General features: G+C 64.8%; 2 protein-coding genes across 2 annotated transcripts in view; one reads left to right on the forward strand and one right to left on the reverse strand.

The window, feature by feature from the left end:
• Nucleotides 1–5,970: 5,970 nt before the first annotated feature.
• PRR33 (proline rich 33) lies at nt 5,971–14,822 on the forward strand. Its single transcript, XM_066252365.1, is given in 3 exon segments — nt 5,971–6,127; nt 11,589–11,882; nt 11,884–14,822. Coding segments are annotated over 3 exon segments (1,434 nt in total). The 5' UTR covers nt 5,971–6,070; the 3' UTR covers nt 12,967–14,822.
• Nucleotides 9,945–16,928, reverse strand: part of LSP1 (lymphocyte specific protein 1) — a 38,650-nt gene continuing 31,666 nt past the window's right edge. The window contains exons 8-11 of the mRNA XM_066252367.1: nt 15,531–15,665; nt 15,135–15,212; nt 14,830–14,932; nt 9,945–10,460 (exon numbers count right to left, since the gene is read on the reverse strand). Of these exons, the coding sequence (XP_066108464.1) occupies nt 14,843–14,932; nt 15,135–15,212; nt 15,531–15,665 (303 nt within the window). The 3' untranslated portion in view covers nt 9,945–10,460; nt 14,830–14,842. The remainder of the gene's footprint in view (nt 10,461–14,829; nt 14,933–15,134; nt 15,213–15,530; nt 15,666–16,928) is intronic.

The raw sequence follows: 16,928 nt of genomic DNA on the forward strand, positions 1-16,928 counted from the left end.
CAGGAGAGCGGCCGGCCCCGGTGAGGGCCCGCGCGAGCATTCCCAAGGCTGAGCGGGTGCCAGGGTCTAGGAGGACCTCCCCGCCGAGCCTGAGAACCACCTCTCTGCACGGTTCCCAGGTGCGCCTGCCCGGGCAGGGCAGGCAGGTTCCCACGGACGACGCCGGGGCTGGGCATGCGGGAGGGGGCTTCCGATTCCGCCCAAAGTTTACACACCGCACGGGACGGGGCGGGGCGGGGTGGGGGTGGGGGCGACGGGGACGCTGAGAGACAGAGAGATGTACAGACAGACACAGAGACACAGAGACAGGCAGGGCCCACACCACCAGCCCCCCCCTCATTACCCCCCAGCTAGTAATGAGGGTGAGGGTGTTAATGACCAAACCCCAGCTCACTGCCCAGCGAACACGGACGGACACGATGAGAATGAATGATTAATGAGTGTTTGTCTATTAATCGGTTAAAGAGAAGGGAAGTTAGCCGTGACGGCACATTGGGAATTAATGGTGAGGAGGGTCGGGTGGGGAATTATTGAGCGCCAGGAACACCCCCCCTCAGCTGAGGGTGCTGAGGCTGAGTTGATGGATGGATGGATGGATGGATGGAGGGAGGGAGGGAGGGAGGAGGCCCAGCCTGGGTGGGGGCTCTGGTGGGCCACACGGGCTTACCTTCCTCCTCGTACTGTTCTGCATTGGGAGAAAGGGAAGGACAGGAGGGTGTAAGCAGGGCGACCCCCCCAGGCCTGGCCTAGGAGGGGAGTGGGACCGAGGTGTCCTGGGGCCCAGCGGAGGCCAACCGCTGCCAGAGGAGGAAGAGGCTCTGGCCATGACAGCGGTTTTTGGGAAGGGTCTGGGACCCCAAGTGCCTCTGTCCTCCTGGGAGAGCATGGCAGAAGAGTGATCAGGCCTCTAGAAGCTGCCTGGGGCCAGGCCGCCCCCCAACAGTCTGTGCCGCGCAGGCTGGGTGGTGTGCAGGGCAGGGCTCAGGTGCGACCACATCTCAGGCACGTGGCCTTTGAGCAAGAGGGGGTCTCGGGCAGAGGGGAGGGAGGAGCCCACTTCCAGAAAGTGGTTGTGGTAAGGTCCACTGAACGGGACGGACCGAGGGCTTCCGGCCAGGGGTCCCCAAAGAGATACACACTGTCAACTGCGGGGCAAGGGCTTCCCCAAGGGGCCGTGCAGAGAGAGGAAGTAGCTGTGACACTTACCCTCCACCTGTTCACTGTGGGGGGAGAGAGGGAGAGAGAAAGAGAGAGAGAGAGAGAGGGAGAGTGTGAGGGGTTTTCGCTCAGCTCGGGGAGGGTGGGGGGTTTCTCACAAACACAGTCGAGGCCCGGGGGTCCCCAGGCCGGTGGCGGGGGTTATTCAGACTGCTACTCACGCTTCCTCGTCTGACATGGTGGAGTGCGGTTTCTGGGGGGGGGGGGGAGAAGAGACCAAGGCCAGAGTTAGGAGAGGTAGGAGAGGCCTCGGTTCAGGGTGTTGGCACGGGGAAGGGTGGCTGTGAGGAGGGACATCTGCGGACAGGGTGGAGGCCACATCTCCGGCCTTGGGCGGACCCCCGCCCACACTCGGGGCCTCCTCGTGAGGCCCCTGCTGCTCCTTCCAAGTCCCCAGACTCAGATCCACCCACCCACCCCCTCTTCCTTCCCTGGCTCCAGCCTGAAGCTTGGAATCCCGGAGTTGGACGGGATGTTGGAAGGCCGAGGCGTCCACCCCCACCCGCTGCTCTCCCCGGTGCTCCCCGAGGAGGGCCGTGCTTGTCCAGGCCAGGGGGGCCCATCCCAGCTGCCCTGGACAGCAGAGATCCTGTCCTGGCTGACTCCAATCTGCTCTGGGTGGTCTCTGCCCCTGGGCCGAGCTGGGGAGGGCTCTCTTGCCCTGGCCTTCCTACCCCGCTCTCCCCACAAGAGCCCACATTCCTGGTGTGAACCCCAGCGCCCCCCGTCTCTGGCCCCCTGCGTCCCCTCACAGAGGACAAGCAGAGGGCCCTCTGCAGACCCCTCTTTCCAAGTCACAAGAAGGACAAGCTGTTCCCCTTTTTCCTCTCTCTCTCTCTGTCCCCCCAGGCAGCAGCCTGAGCCCCCTGCTCATGAGGACAGATGGGGGCCATTTCCTTATGTGTCACCCCCTCCCTCTGCCGCCCCCCTCTCTCTCTCACACACACACACATGCACGCACACGCACATACACGCACACACACGCACACACACGCACACACACGCATGCTTCGCAGCTCCGAGCGGACAGCCGTACCCCCCCCACCCCCTCCTGCTCTTTCCCAGGCCCCTCGTTCATGCTCTTGAATTTGTCAACGTCTACGGGGAAACTCTGTGTCCGGCCTGCACGTGTCCAGGTGCAGCCGGCACCGGGCCAGCGTGCTCGAGGACCGTTTTCCGGTGAGCTGGCCACGGTACGCGGTGCTGGCGGCCGGGTCCTGGGAACTCGCTCACTAAGAACAGCTGCAGGAGATTGTTGGCCGGGGGGCAGGGGGAGTGTGGGGGATTTAGACAACCAAGTTTATGACAACACATTACAGCTCGCCCGAAGACAATAGTTATGGCCCCCCGCCCCTCCCCGCACCCCCACCCCAGGGAGCTGTTGTATAAGAAAAACAGGCGTTCATCATGGAAAAATGCGAACGCGCCGCATTGCTAAGGTGGGCGCAGTTGTGCAGGGCCCCAGTCAGGAATGTTGATTTCCCCGAGCAGTTTCGGCTCCACGCGTCATTAACTCGCAGAGATCCCGAGGGCCCCTCCAGGCAGCTGAAAGCCATCTCCATCCCCATGTCTCCACTTGGACGCGGAGGGGCCCCTCGAGTCACCGCCTCCGGCCTCGGGTCGAGTCAGGAAGGAGGGGGGGTGCCTCCCTGCTCCCTGGCCTCCCGGCTCCCCAGGCCTCCCGCTCCCTGGCCGCCAGCCTCGTTTTGAGGGGCTATTCGCTGGAGGGTCAGCGAGAGAGTCCAGGCTTCGGGTCAGCTGAGCCCTGACCCGATGGGGACCCATCGGGACCCTGACCCTCCCGTGCCCATCACCTCTCCCCCTGGCAGTGCCTGACTACACCCGTCAGCCTCCTTGAGATAAAGGGTGGTCATGGCCTGAGCCCAGGGAAGGGGGTTATTTTTAAGGAGCTGGTGTGGCAGCTGAGATGTCCAGAAATAGGCACCCAAGCCAACCTCGACTCCTTGGCCCAGAAACTCAAGACGGTGGGAGGGGGGGCCTGCGAGGCAGGCTGTCCGGTCAGGCCTTGGCCAGCTCAGCCCCTCCCCGGCTGGCCCGAGCTCCCCTTTGTCCTTCTGGGTGGCGGTCTGGGGGGGGCACCCAGGAGCGCCCGCGAACCCCCAGCAGGGTGTCCCTTCTCAACGGGAGCCGGCTAAGGCCCGCTCTCCAGGTGAGGAAACGGAGGCCCCACTGGGCCCCAGTTCCTCTAGCCGGGGGAAGAGGAACAGCCAGCCCCCGGGGCTGCTCCCTGACCCTCACCTCCCTGCCCAGTGCGAAGGGACTGAGGGTGGGGTGGGGGGTGCCTTGGGGACAGGAGGTGGCATTTCAACAGCTGAGGAGGAAGCCAGCTGTCCCTTGGAAGGACGAGGGTGAAAATAGCCCTTGAGCTCAGCGTTCCTTGGGAGACACACACCCTCCTTCCCAGGTGACAAAACGGAGCAGGGCAGGCAGGACGGAGACACAGGAGGCCCTGCCACTCAGGTGCCGGGGGCCCCAACCACGTCACCCCCCACCCCCGTCCCCTCTAGCGGTGACACCTGGTCCGTCTCCTCCCAGGACCGCCGAAGTCACCCGAAACAGAGCCGGGAGTGAGGGCACCCGGTCTGGGTGATGCCAGACGGGGCAGCTGAGCCCTGACCCGATGGGGACACTAGGAAGGGTGGGGGGGGGTGTCCAGGGTGTCAGGGCTCAAAACAATCAATACTCCCCAAAGAAGCCCATCTTGGGGTGGCGGACTCCACTCCCCTCCACCCAGGTGTCCCGGCCGCAGCTGCAGGACCGGTCAAAGAAACTTAAAAACAGCGACAACCACCCAAACCCCTCTATTTTCCGGGCAAAGAGGACAGAGATCCAACCTCCCCCTGTTCCCTCTGGTCTTGTCCACACCCGGGCCCTGTCCGCTCCTGTCCTGGACTGCCTGGGTCCAGGCTGTGCTGCCCAGGGACCCACTCCTGGGCTCGACTGGACAGGCCCCCACCTTGACTGTCGTCTGAACAAATGGCGACGTCGAAGGCCGCGGCCACTTGGGGCCGAGGGCTCCGGGCTCACAGGAGGAAGAGGCTGCGTGGCCCTCAGCTTAGCGGAGCCCGGTGGACAGGCCACCGCGGGCCTGGGGATGAGCCCACGTGGCCGGCAGCCTCTCGGAGCGCCAGGCAGCACCCTTACCCGCCTCCTGGTTGGTGAACCTTCCGCCCTTTCCAAGCCCTGGCCTAGGGACGGCCCTCTCCCCCGCGGGCCTTCTAGAAGGTCCAGCTTCCTCCTCGAGCCTCCACTGCCCCTGGGTGCTGGTTTGGTATGCTCTCTTCTTGTGTTGTTCTGAACAGCCTCTTCCGGAGCTCAGAGAACACCGGGCCACCCCGATGCCAGCCCCCAGCCCTTTGGGGGTCCTGGTGCGGCTTCCTGGGTTCACCCAGCTGCCACGCTTAGAACTGTGCCCCTTCCCGCACGGTGCCCTGAAGCCTCAGCGCCCGGCATGGGTCTCTGACAGACGCCGGGCGGGCACAGCCGGCCCCACCCAGCCCCGGGCCGGCTACTCACTCTTGACCATACCCACCTGCGCTGAGTCTGAAGAGAAGGCTGGACGGAGCTCCCTGTGGACAGGACCGGCTCAGACACTGCCCTCCTGGCCCCACACCCTCATGTTATAGTGACATTTGATCTTTCCCAGCTGCCCATTGGTCAGGGGCTGGGTGGCCCGGGCCGTGCCCACGCGGGCCCCTTACCAAGTATAGGAATATCTGAGGAGGAGGCTCAAGGAGGTGAGGATGGGGCCGTGTCTACAAGGAGACAAGGTCTGCCCCCCCCCCCGGGGGGGGGTGTCAGCTTCTATTTTTACTTTCTCGACAGAGGGCACATTCTTGATGGCTGAGGAGGTATTGACAGGAGGTATTGGGTGGCCCCAGGGACGCCGTAGCCATTCTCCTTGGGCCAGCCTGGCACGGGGGTCCCCAACGCTGGGGCCCCCCAGTTCCCTAGCCCTCAGCTGCCCCCTTGGTCTGAGGTGACGGTGGGGGTGCACTTTGCCCAGAAAAGGGGTCCGTACAGCCCGGGTGCGTTACACGTTGCCCCCAGCCCACCTGTCTCCCCCACTGGAGGAAGTAGCCAAGACTCAGACTCACAGACACCCCCCCCCATAGAGTGGAGGACTCCGAACCCTCGACCAGACCCCCATCACACATCCGAGCCACACTGAAGCCAGACCCGGCCGGCCCTCTGGGTGGACGCCACTGGGGCACATGATGGGCAAGAGGAGTAAGTCCCACCGCCAGGGGGTGGTGTCTCCCGAGGCCAGGGGCCACTGCTGTGCCGTCAGCCTGGAGACCCCAGTCTGGGGGTCCAGACCCTGCAGGCCCCTCTCCCCGGGGGCCTGGCCACGTCCCCGGGGGCCCCTGCCTTTCTCCTCAGGACTGCACGTGGCAGACATCTCGCTCCAGCCTCCAGCTTTCCCCGTGCTGACCAGCGAGGCCACTGGCTCCCACGGCCCTGCCCCTTGAATTACGGAGACCAAGACACCAAGCGGGACGAGAGCAGAGAGCCTGAGACCTCCTTCCAGACTCCTGGGGCTCAGACACAGGGGCCGGCCCACCCTGGATGGTGGGGTCCCCAGGGACAACAGCGGGTGGGCTGGCACCCAGGACAGGGGTGGTCTTGGGAGACACTGCGGAGATCCCCAGCCTCTGGGTCTTCGAGCCGGGGACATTAGGATGACCGGCCCCGGGAGGCTAACGCGTCTCAGCTTCACCCTGCTCCGTGCCTGCTCTAGGCCCTCGGAAGCTTCTGGAAGGCTCTTGTTGCACCTCGTCTCATCCCTACAAGTTGGAGATGAAGCCACAGGGACCCTAGACAGGCAGGGATGTGTGCATGGGGAGCCCCAGAGATGGGAGCTGCTAGGGGCGTCCCTGTCCCGCAGGTCAGAACTCTGACTTTCTCCAGCCCGATGCCTTTGTCTCCCCCTGTGCGGGTCCTTGGCTGGGCAAGGGTTTGGTGCGCCCCACACAGCCCTGACCCGTGGCCACTTCGGACCCACGTCCTGCCCAGAGGGTTCATTGTAGGGCCCCTGTGTGGCTTCTGGGACTGCCCTGCTCACATCCCCCGCGGTAGGGGTGACGTCCCTGCTCAGGCTGGCTCTTCTTGCTCTGCTAACAAAGACCCAGGGACCCTCCAGAGGGACACACATGAGGACAGTGTCAGAGAGCGGCCGGCCCGAGGTGCAGGCCATCCTGGAGCCCGGCCCGGAGGACACAGCTCCGTTCGGACGGCAGGGGCCGTGCTCCCCACCCTCGGGCCAGGGTGCTCCCAGGGGCCGCACCTGCAGTGACCCCACTTGGCCAGCAGAGGAGGGTGGCTGCCCGCTCCGCGGCCTGGGCCTCTGGCAGGGGCTCTCCCGTGAACCAGCTGAGCCCGGGCGCAGGCGCTGAGGTCAGAGGGACGGGGCAGATTTTATTCTGGGCATCGGTGACCTCCCCCTCAGGCGCTGGGCCTGCGGTACAGCACGCTAGCAAGCACGGCAGCCGGACTGGCGGCCGGCAGCTGAGGGCCTGTGACAGGTAATCCACACCCTGCCCGCCGGCCTGGGCAGGCTGGGGTGAAGGCGGAGGGGGCAGGGCCTGGCAGGGGCCTCGGCCGGGGTCTGGAGAGGCAGTGGAGTCAGGGTGTAGGGCGGCCCAGCCCAGGCTGTGTGTGGGGGTGGGGGGTGGGGGGTGGGGGGGATGGGTCTTCACTTCAGCCAGAGTTTGAGAACCAACTCCAGGGCCTCCGCCCGGGGGGACAGTGTGGGTCGAGCTTCCGCAGTGGGTGAGGCTAAAGTAGGGCTAGGGAAGGAGGGTCCCCCAAGTGTCTTGATTCCAGCTGTCCTTGGGGGTGACCCCCAGGATGGTGGGGAGGGCCAGGGGTCCCTCGATCTTGGCTGGGACCCCAGCGTGTGTGTGGTGGGACCCCAGGGGGCTTGAGTGTCTGAGAGCCTGGAGTTGGACTGGGAGCCCGCCGGGTGCCTGTTGGCGCTGCAGCGTGCCCGGCCCTGCCAGGCCCCGGGCGGAGGCTGCTGACACCGCGTGTCCCCAGCCCCAGGCGGCTGCCGCCCCACACGCCCTGGGTGCTGCTGAGGGACGAGCAGTCAGGGCTCCCCTGCCTCCTGTGTGTGTGGGGAGGCCTCTCAGGTGAGAGCACAGACAGGGGGCGGCAATGCTCTGGCACCCCAGCCAGTCCCGTCTCCCCGGCCCTGGGCGGTGGTCCCTCTCTGGGCAGTGGTCCCTCTGAGCCTCTTGGTCTCTGTGGTGGGAAGGCACCGACCCTAGGTCCTGAGTCACGGCATCGGTGACCTCAGCAGTACCCAGGGACCGGGCCAGGTGCCGAGGACCTGAGAGGAGACAGCGTGGCGGGTGTGCCTCCTTGACGCCGTCCACCCCGCCCGCCTCTTGCTCCTTTGGGTTGTCCACTCTGGTTCTGGCTCACGGCCCAGCTGTGGACCTTGGGGCTTGCCTCTGCCTGCTTGTCCTCAGCGAATGCCCCATCCAGCTACGGGAATGGAGCGAGCTCCGTGTCCCCTGGGCACTGCCTCAGACGTGGGCCAGGGCGAGAGAAGGCAGCCTTGACTTCTGTGAGCGTTACACCTCTGAGTTGCCGGGTTTCCTCTGGGTCTGGGGAGGCTGGCGGACTTTGACCTCGGCCGATGGAGGCCTCTGAGCAGAGCCAGAAAGCCCAGGGTCCCAGGCTGGCTCTGCAAAGGGGCTCTCCTAACGCCAAGGGTGGCAGGGCCCAGAGTCAGACCTGGGAGCAGGCCGAGGGAGAGGAGGTTGGATGGGGAAGGACTCCTCCCCACCTTCTACTTTGTATCTGTGTTCATTCCACCCAACCACTCGTTCACTTTTATGCATCCATTCTCACCTTCACTGTCCATTTCCCTCCCTCTCTCTCCATCTCTTTCTCATCGTCCATTCATCCATCCACCTTTCCATCCACATGTCCATACCCATCCACTCAGCCCTCCGCCGGTTGTGCTGGGAAGCAGACGTTTCTCTAACTGCCTCTTCATTTCTTCTCCTGTTTACTCTTCACACAACCACTTCCTGTCCATCTACCCTTCATTCTTCTATAGACCCGTCCACCCACCTGCTCACCCACCCACCCATCCATGCATCATCTGCCAACCCATCTATTTCTCCACCCATCCATCATCCACTTATCCATCCTGTTTTTCGTTTACCCATCCATTCATCCATCTATCCATCATCCGTCTATCTATCCACCCATCTCTCCACCAACCCATCCCTCCATCCACCATCCACAAACCTATCAATTTCTCCACTTATCCATCATCCATTTATCTGTCCTGTCTTCCATTTATCCATCCATCTATCCACCCATCCATCCATCATCCATTCTTCCATCCATCCACCTATCCACCATTCATCTGCCAACCCATCCACCATCCATCTACCCACTCATCTGTTTCTCCATTTATCCATCATCCACTTATCTGTCCTGTCCTCCGTCCATCCACTCACCCATCCATCCATTTACCCATCTACCTTCCATCCACCATCCATCCATCCATCTATCCATCCACCATCCATCCATCCATCCACCATCCATCCATCCATCCATCCATCATCCATCCATCCATCATCCATCCATCCACCATCCACCCATCCATCCATCTATCCATCCACCATCCATCCATCATCCATCCATCTACCATCCATCCATCCATCCATCCATCATCCATCCATCCATCCATCCACCATCCATCCACCATCCATCCACCATCCACCATCCACCATCCATCCATCCATCCACCATCCATCCATCATCCATCCATCCATCATCCATCCATCCATCCATCCACCATCCATCCACCATCCATCATCCACCATCCACCATCCATCCATCCATCCACCATCCATCCATCATCCATCCATCCATCTATCCATCCACCATCCACCATCCATCCATCCATCCATCATCCATCCATCCATCCATCCATCCATCCATCCACCATCCATCCATCCACCATCCATCCATCCATCCATCCATCATCCATCCATCTATCCATCCACCATCCATCCATCCATCCATCATCCATCCATCCATCCATCCATCATCCATCCATCCACCATCCATCCATCCATCCATCCATCATCCATCCATCCATCCATCCACCATCCATCCATCCATCCATCATCCATCCATCCATCCATCCACCATCCATCCATCCATCCATCCATCATCCATCCATCCATCCACCATCCATCCATCCATCCATCATCCATCCATCCATCCATCCATCCATCCATCATCCATCCATTTACCCATCTACCTTCCATCCACCATCCATCCATCCATCATCCATCCCCTGAAACATCACTGAGCAACTCCTAGGTACTGGGATGGAGGGGAGACCCCAAGGCAGGTCTTGTCCTTGGGGGGAGGGGGTGCACAGACCAGAAGTGCACACTGTTTTGGGTGCAAGGAAGTTTATATCAAGCCAGTCAAGGCAGGAGAGACATCAAAGACATTCTGGGCGAGGAGGGCTGAACCCCACCCCTGGTGCGTGCCCTGACTTGGGCCACCCCTCACCCCAGGTCCCCAGAGGCCACGGGAGAGGGCTGCGTGTCTGAACCCAGAGGCCACGGGCTGGGTCCCACCACCAGGCTGGTGGGTGGCCTTTGCCCCCTGGTCCGCCCCCCCCCGTGTCTCCCCCAGCTAGTGAGCACTGACGGGCCAGCGCCTGGGGACAGGAAGAGCTTTATTGCACAGAACGGAGGGGGTGGCAAGCAGGAGGCAGGGAGGGTCACATGCCTGGGCGGGCAGCACAGGCGCCGGTGGCTCCTGACGGGGTGTCCCCCCGGCCGCGCCCTCTCTCTGCCAAGGCAGCGCCTTCCGGGGTGTCCCCCCGGCCGCGCCCTCTCTCTGCAAAGGCAGCACCTTCCTCGCGCGCGCTTGGCCTCTGTGGGGACGGTTCCCTTAGCCAAGCGGCAGTGAGAATGCCGTTCCTCCGGGGCTGTGAGAGGCAGAGCCGGTGGGTCAGGGGGCGGGAGGGGAGAGGGGCTGGAAGGTCCAGGGACAGAGGTGGCGGCAGCGGCAGCGGCAGGTGTTGGAGGGGCGTGGGCAGCCAGGCGGGCAGTGGGAAGCGGCTTCTTCGGCAGGGCTTGGGCAGGGGGGGTGCCTCTGGCCGGACTCTCCCCTGGGAGCATGGATGGGGGAGCGCGGAGGGAGCCCCTAGCCTGCACTGGGCCTGAGGACAGCTGAAACACAGGTGGGATGGGGGCGTTAGGCTGCAGTCCCGTGACTGAGGGGACCCCCAGCCCCTCCCAGCCTCCAGCCTTTCTCTGGTGGCCGTCCTGGCCCCGCCCGCCCACCCGTCCCGGCACCGGGAGCGGCCTCTCTGCTCCGGCCTCTGGAGCCAGCCTCTGCCTCCACCTCGGAGGTCTGGTCCTGGGGCTGAGGCTCTGCTGCCCTGGGCCTCGCTCAGGACTCGAGGCCGAGGGAATGCTGCCCATCACCTGTTTGCTTGCTAGCCTGGCAGCCCCCAGCCCCCAGAGAGAGCTAGGCCTGGGGTTTCTGTGGTGGTGGGAGTCCTGCCCCCCCCCCGAGCGAGCCCCAAGGCAGACCCCTCGGGCACCGCCCCAGGCCTGCCCGTTCCTGGCTGGCAGAAGCCCCCGGGCCCCGGGCCTCCCCTCCTTCCCCCACGCCGGCGGCCTCCGGCTGGACCCAGACACCGTTTGTCAACGTCCTGGCAAGCACGTGGCCCAGAAACCAGAACGGGGCGGGCGGCTTGGCCCCGACCACCCCAGCCAGGTCTGCGGGGGGGTCCGTTTAGCGTAGCTCAGCGAAAGCGGCTCCCACCTCCGGGCCAATCGACCTCCGATGGTGCAGCCCCGGCCCCCCGAGCCCCTGGCCGCCGCCCTCGCCGCTGGCTCACAGCGGACGCGCCTGTGGTCGGGGCCGGCGACGGCACGGCGCCCCTCACGCGTCTGCGGGCGGGCGCTCTTCCTGCCTTGGCGGGCGCCCCACCCAGCACGTGCCCCCGCCCCCACCCCCGCGCGGAGCCGGCCTGTGGGTCTCCCGGCCCCGGCGGGGCTCCAGCCCTCGTCCATCACCCACCGGCGGCTCGGGCCTCTGTGGGCTCGCTGCTGACCGGGGGTGACAGTGGAGCCTCCCACGGAGAGCTGCCGATACAGACGAACAGACATGCGCTGGGGACGCACCCGGCGGGGGCCCAGCGCTCAGGAAGCGGGGTGCTGAGGGTCAAGCGGCGGCTCCTCTGGGCCGCGGTCCCCCCAGGACAGCCGGGGGACGGTGTGCCCCCCAGGAGGGGGGTGGGGAGTGGCGGAGGGCTGGCTGACAGCCGTCCTTGTCCTTCCCCGCCCCAGAGTGCACGGATAATGCTCATCTCGGCGGCCTCGATGCCCCCCGCCGCGGCGGGCCTGTGCCCCCAGTGCCCTCCTGGGCCCCCGCCGCCCCTGCTGCCGAAGCCCGGGAAGGACAACCTGCGTCTGCAGAAGCTCCTGAGGAAGGCGGCCCGGAGGAAGCTGGTGGGGGGAGGGCCCTCGGCCCCCCCGGGGGCCTTCCGCACCTCCCTGTCCCCCGTGAGTGAGGCCAGCCACGACCAGGAGGCCCCAGCCCCGCGCCCCGCCGAGGCCCCCGGCGTGGCGGCCGCCCTGCCCCTCCCGCCCGCCCCCCACGCCCCCCGGCGTCCCCCGCCTGGTGTCCCCCCTGCGGACGTCCACTGTCTCGCTCAGCGTCACCCCACACAGGAGGAGCCTGGCCGCCCACTTCCAGACCCCGGGGCCCCGGCTCGCCACCCTGGGCCCCCAGGGCTGCACCCCGGTGCCAGCTCTCACGGCGGGGGGTGCCCACACCAGCCAGGTGCACACCCAGCCGGGGCCACCCCCAAAGGACAAGACCCCGGAGCTCCCCCCGATGGGTCCGGATCGGGGGTCCGGGGGCCAGGACCGAGACCCAGCCCCTTGCCCTCCCGGCTCCCAGCCTTCGATCCCGGTGGCCCACATCCGCCCCCTTCCTGCCGAGGTCCAGACGGCCAGGCCCTGGTCTGAGGGTCCCCCAGCACCCAGGCCGCCCTCTGGCTGTCAGGCCCCGGGGCCCAGAGAGGCCAGCCCCCGGGTTGTGGTGCCCGTGGCCCCCACCTACCGCTCACCGGGGCCCTCGCCTCACAGGCCGGCCCCCACGGCCCCCCACGCCGAGCGCCCGGGGGGGCCCCCCACTGTCGGCCCTGCCGCCGATGCCGGGCAGGCCCCCCACCTTCAAGGGGCCCCGGCCCCCGCCTTACCCTTGGGCCCCAGCCCATGCCCTGCCCCCAAAGTGTCGCCGAAGCCTCGCCTCAGCGGCTGGACGCGCCTCAGGAAGCAGCTGATGGAGGAGGCGAGGGAGGCCCCGTCCCCGGGGCCGGGGCCGGAGCTGGAGCCAGGCCTCGAGTGCCCGGAGCAGCAGGCCACGGCCCCCGCCGCCCCGACCCCCCGGCCGCCCGCCTCCCGGGCCTCCAGGCTGTGGGATGCCGTGCTGTACCGCATGTCGGTGGCCGAGTCCCGCAGCGGCCCGGCCGGGCACCGGGACGGGGTGGGCCACCTGGCCGGCCTCGGCCGCCTGCCCTTCCTGTGCCGACCCCGCTTCAACGCCCGGAAGCTGCAGGAGGCGGCCACCCGGCCCCTGCCCGGCCCCCACGCAGCCGCCGGCCTCGGCCTCCAGCCCAAGGACTTCAACCGCACGGCGGCCGGCTGGGGGCTCCGGTGAACGGCCCGCAGGGGTGGCCCCGGGGCCCAGGACTGTGGGGTGGTTCGGAAGGCGCCCCAGGCCATTGGAGAAGGGCTAACAGGGACAGATGAACTGGACAGAGCACGTTGGGGACTGAGGGACACAGGGTGGCTATAGCATCAGGACGGACAGGTAGAGTAGACAGGAGCTCAAAGACCAGGGGGAGGTGGGACAGGCTGGGAGCGGGGTGGGGGGGGGGGGGGGGGGGCCATGGTCTCCATGTTTGGAAGGGGCAGAGTATGGAGGTTGACAGCAGGAAGGGCAGGAAGTGCCCACGTCCACTGTGAGGCAGGGGATTGGACAGAGGGACCTCACATGTAGTGTCTGCCCAGGTCTCCTCCAGGGAAGCCTGGGAGGGAGGAGCACCAGGCCCAGTCCCTAGAGCAGGGGTCTCAAACTCAACTCAGCCTGTGGGCCGCAGAGCAAGATCACAGCTGTTCGGCGGGCCGCACTAGGTCTACAAAAGGCAACTGTTACGCAACACTTTTCTCACTGCAGTTGAAAACAAAAAAAAATCAGTACAACAAGCACAATCGTACATGCAGTTTACTCTGTCACAAAACGACCAGAAACTGTAGTTCGCATCACAACTGCTGTTAACTAAGCTAATATCTAGCTAGGATGCTAGAGAAATGAACAATACAAGTAGGCCCCTAGGCTTACTTAATTTTATCCAAAATATTTTGAACTTCGTGGATTAGTCTGCGGGCCGCACAAAATTGTTCGGCGGGGGCGAGTTTGAGACCCCTGCACTAGACGCAGTGGGTGACAGACTTTGAGGCAGACGGGAGAGGGACATGGAGGAGCTGGGAGAGGGACACAGAGGAGCCGGGCGGGAGAGGGACACAGAGGAGCTGGGAGAGGGACACAGAGGAGCTGGGAGAGGGACACAGAGGAGCTGGGAGAGGGACACGGAGGAGTCGGGAGAGGGACACGGAGGAGCCGGGAGAGGGACACGGAGGAGCCGGGAGAGGGACATGGAGGAGCAGGGAGAGGGACACGGAGGAGCCGGGAGAGGGACACGGAGGAGCCGGGAGAGGGACACGGAGGAGTCGGGAGAGGGACACGGAGGAGTCGGGAGAGGGACACGGAGGAGCCGGGAGAGGGACACAGAGGAGCCGGGTGGGAGAGGGACACAGAGGAGCCGGGAGAGGGACACAGAGGAGCCGGGTGGGAGAGGGACACAGAGGAGCCGGGAGAGGGACACAGAGGAGTCGGGAGAGGGACACAGAGGTACGGGGAGGCCTTCTGTCACCGTCCCGTCCCCCCCCAGCCGGACTCAGGAAAGGAGGCAGAGTCCATAGGGGGCTGGCCGCCCCCCCACCCCAGGACTTAATGGGTGCTGTAAATGGATCCTGGGGCCCAGACTGCTAATAAAACTGTATCACCCACCACATGGCAGTGGGTCACCTTTCTGACTGCGTCAGGGGACGGGAAGAGCGGTGGAAACCAGAGAGAGGTCCCCGCTGGGACAAGGAGGGGTAGACCAGAGGTCCTGGCCCCTGTGGCGGCCGGGGACAACCTCGCCTGCCCGAGGGTCCCAGTGGTGGCCTCCCCACGAGAGGGAAGCCTGAACGTCCCACCCGGAGAGTGGCTGAGCAGGGGCCGAGGGCAGAAGGAATGGGGTGCGATGTCGGGTGGGGGTGGGGATGAACTGACAGAGGTGGGTGATCGGAGGAGTCTGGGCCCTGGCCAGCGCTGAGGCTGGGCATCGGACCCTCACAAGCTCCCCGTCAGCCTGAAGCACAGCCGGCCCCCCGCCGTCTACGCCGCCACTGTCCCGGGACGGCCCGCTTCACAGCGCACAGCACACGCTGCTCCCCCCGCTGCCCTGGGACTCACCTGGAGGGAAGGCTCAGGGCGCCGAGCCCTCGTCCATCAGCACCTTCTCGTACTTCCCGTGCCCGGTGGCCACGAACTTGTACCTCTTCCCAGATGCGGTGCTCTGACGGGGGAGGAGACCGAGAGCAAAGGGGAGCATGGCAAAGGGAGTCGATGCCGCTTCCGGGAAGCCCGTCTGGATGCACCGAGAACGGCCCTCCCTGCTCTCACCTGCTGGGCCCGCCGTCCCTGCACCCACCACGTCCCTGCACCCACCACGTCCCTGCACCCACCACATCCCTGCACCCACCACGTCTGGACTCTACCTTAACGGTGGACGAGGTCTTGGGGCCTCCCTTCTGCTCCCAGAGGCCTTTCTTGCTCATGTCCCCAGCGACAATGTCCTGGGCGTGGAAGAAGGGACATGTCAGAACTGCCGACTGTCGGCCGCAGGGCTCGAAGCCTGGGCCCCTGTCTCCTGCCTGGCCTCGCCTGCCTGCCTCCTCCTGCGAGAGCCCAGAAGAGGTCGGGAAGGGCAGTGGGGCTTCCTGCTTCCCCTCAGCCGAGCAGCCTTCTGCACTCAGCCTTCCACACTAGGGGTCGGCCCCGTGGACCCCAGCTCCCCCCGGGGGCCCCAGTGCACTGTCTGCCAGCACTCTAGCCTGCCGGTCTCACCCTCGCCTCACCAGGGGAGCCCAGCCTTGCCCCGGCAGGGGTCCTACCTTGCAGGCGGGGGCCTTAGCGGCAGATTGCGCCTGCACCTCCCCCGTCTCCCACAGGCTCTTGGAGCTCGCCACGGCCATGCTGGGCAGCTCAATGGAGGGCTGGCGCGTCAACTTGTGGGTCCGGCCAGCAGTCTGCGAAGAAGACAGAGCCCAGGACGACTTCAGGGGAGAGGCACAGGGGACCCATCAGAGAGGCCCCGTGAGACCCTCCGGCACACAGGCACCCTCTGCATCTGTTTCCTCAGCAGTGTGTTCAAACACAGAGCAGGGGCAAGGGACTCTGAAGAGACCTGCATTCCTCCACCCAGTGCACTCAGGGATGGGTGGACGTGGGACAGGCGGGGGCTGTCCTCATGTGCTCACGGCCCCGCTGGGGAGCCTGGGAGGGGTGGAGGGTGCTGGCATGTGAAAGGGGCTGGATGGACGGACGGGTGTTGTTGGATGGATGGAGGGGTGTTGGTTGGATGGGTAGAGGGGTGTTGGATGGATGGATGGACGGGTGTTGTTGGATGGATGGAGGGGTGTTGTATGGATGGATGGAGGGGTGTTGTATGGATGGATGGAGGGGTGTTGGATGGATGGAGGGGTGTTGTTGGATGGATGGAGGGGTGTTGGATGGATGGAGGGGTGTTGTTGGATGGATGAAGGGGTGTTGGATGGATGGATGGAGGGGTGTTGGATGGATGGATGGAGGGGTGTTGGATGGATGAAGGGGTGTTGTTGAGTGGATGGAGGGGTGTTGGATGGATGGACGGGTGTTGGATGGATGGACGGATGGGTGTTGTTGGATGGATGGAGGGGTGTTGGTTGGATGGGTAGAGGGGTGTTGGATGGATGGAGGGGTGTTGGTTGGATGGATGGACGGGTGTTGTTAGATGGATGGAGGGGTATTGGTTGGATGGGTAGAGGGGTGTTGGATGGATGGAGGGGTGTTGGTTGGATGGACGGACGGGTGTTGTTGGATGGATGGAGGGGTGTTGGATGGATGGATGGAGGGGTGTTGGATGGATGAAGGGGTGTTGTTGGATGGATGGAGGGGTGTTGGATGGATGGAGGGGTGTTGTTGGATGGATGGAGGGGTGTTGGATGGATGGAGGGGTGTTGGATGGATGGATGGAGGGGTGTTGGATGGATGGAGGGGTGTTGGATGGATGGAGGGGTGTTGTTGGGTGGATGGAGGGGTGTTGGATGGATGGAGGGGTGTTGGATGGATGGAGGGGTGTTGTTGGGTGGATGGAGGGGTGTTGGATGGATGGAGGGGTGTTGGTTGGGTGGACGGACGGGTGTTGTTGGATGGATGGACGGGTGTTGGATGGACGGACGGGTGTTGTTGGATGGATGGAAGGGTGTTGGATGGATGGAGGGGTGTTGGTTGGATGGGTAGAGGGTTGTTGG

This window comes from Saccopteryx bilineata, chromosome 1 (assembly GCF_036850765.1).
Source record: "Saccopteryx bilineata isolate mSacBil1 chromosome 1, mSacBil1_pri_phased_curated, whole genome shotgun sequence".
NCBI classification, from domain to species: Eukaryota; Metazoa; Chordata; class Mammalia; order Chiroptera; family Emballonuridae; genus Saccopteryx; species Saccopteryx bilineata.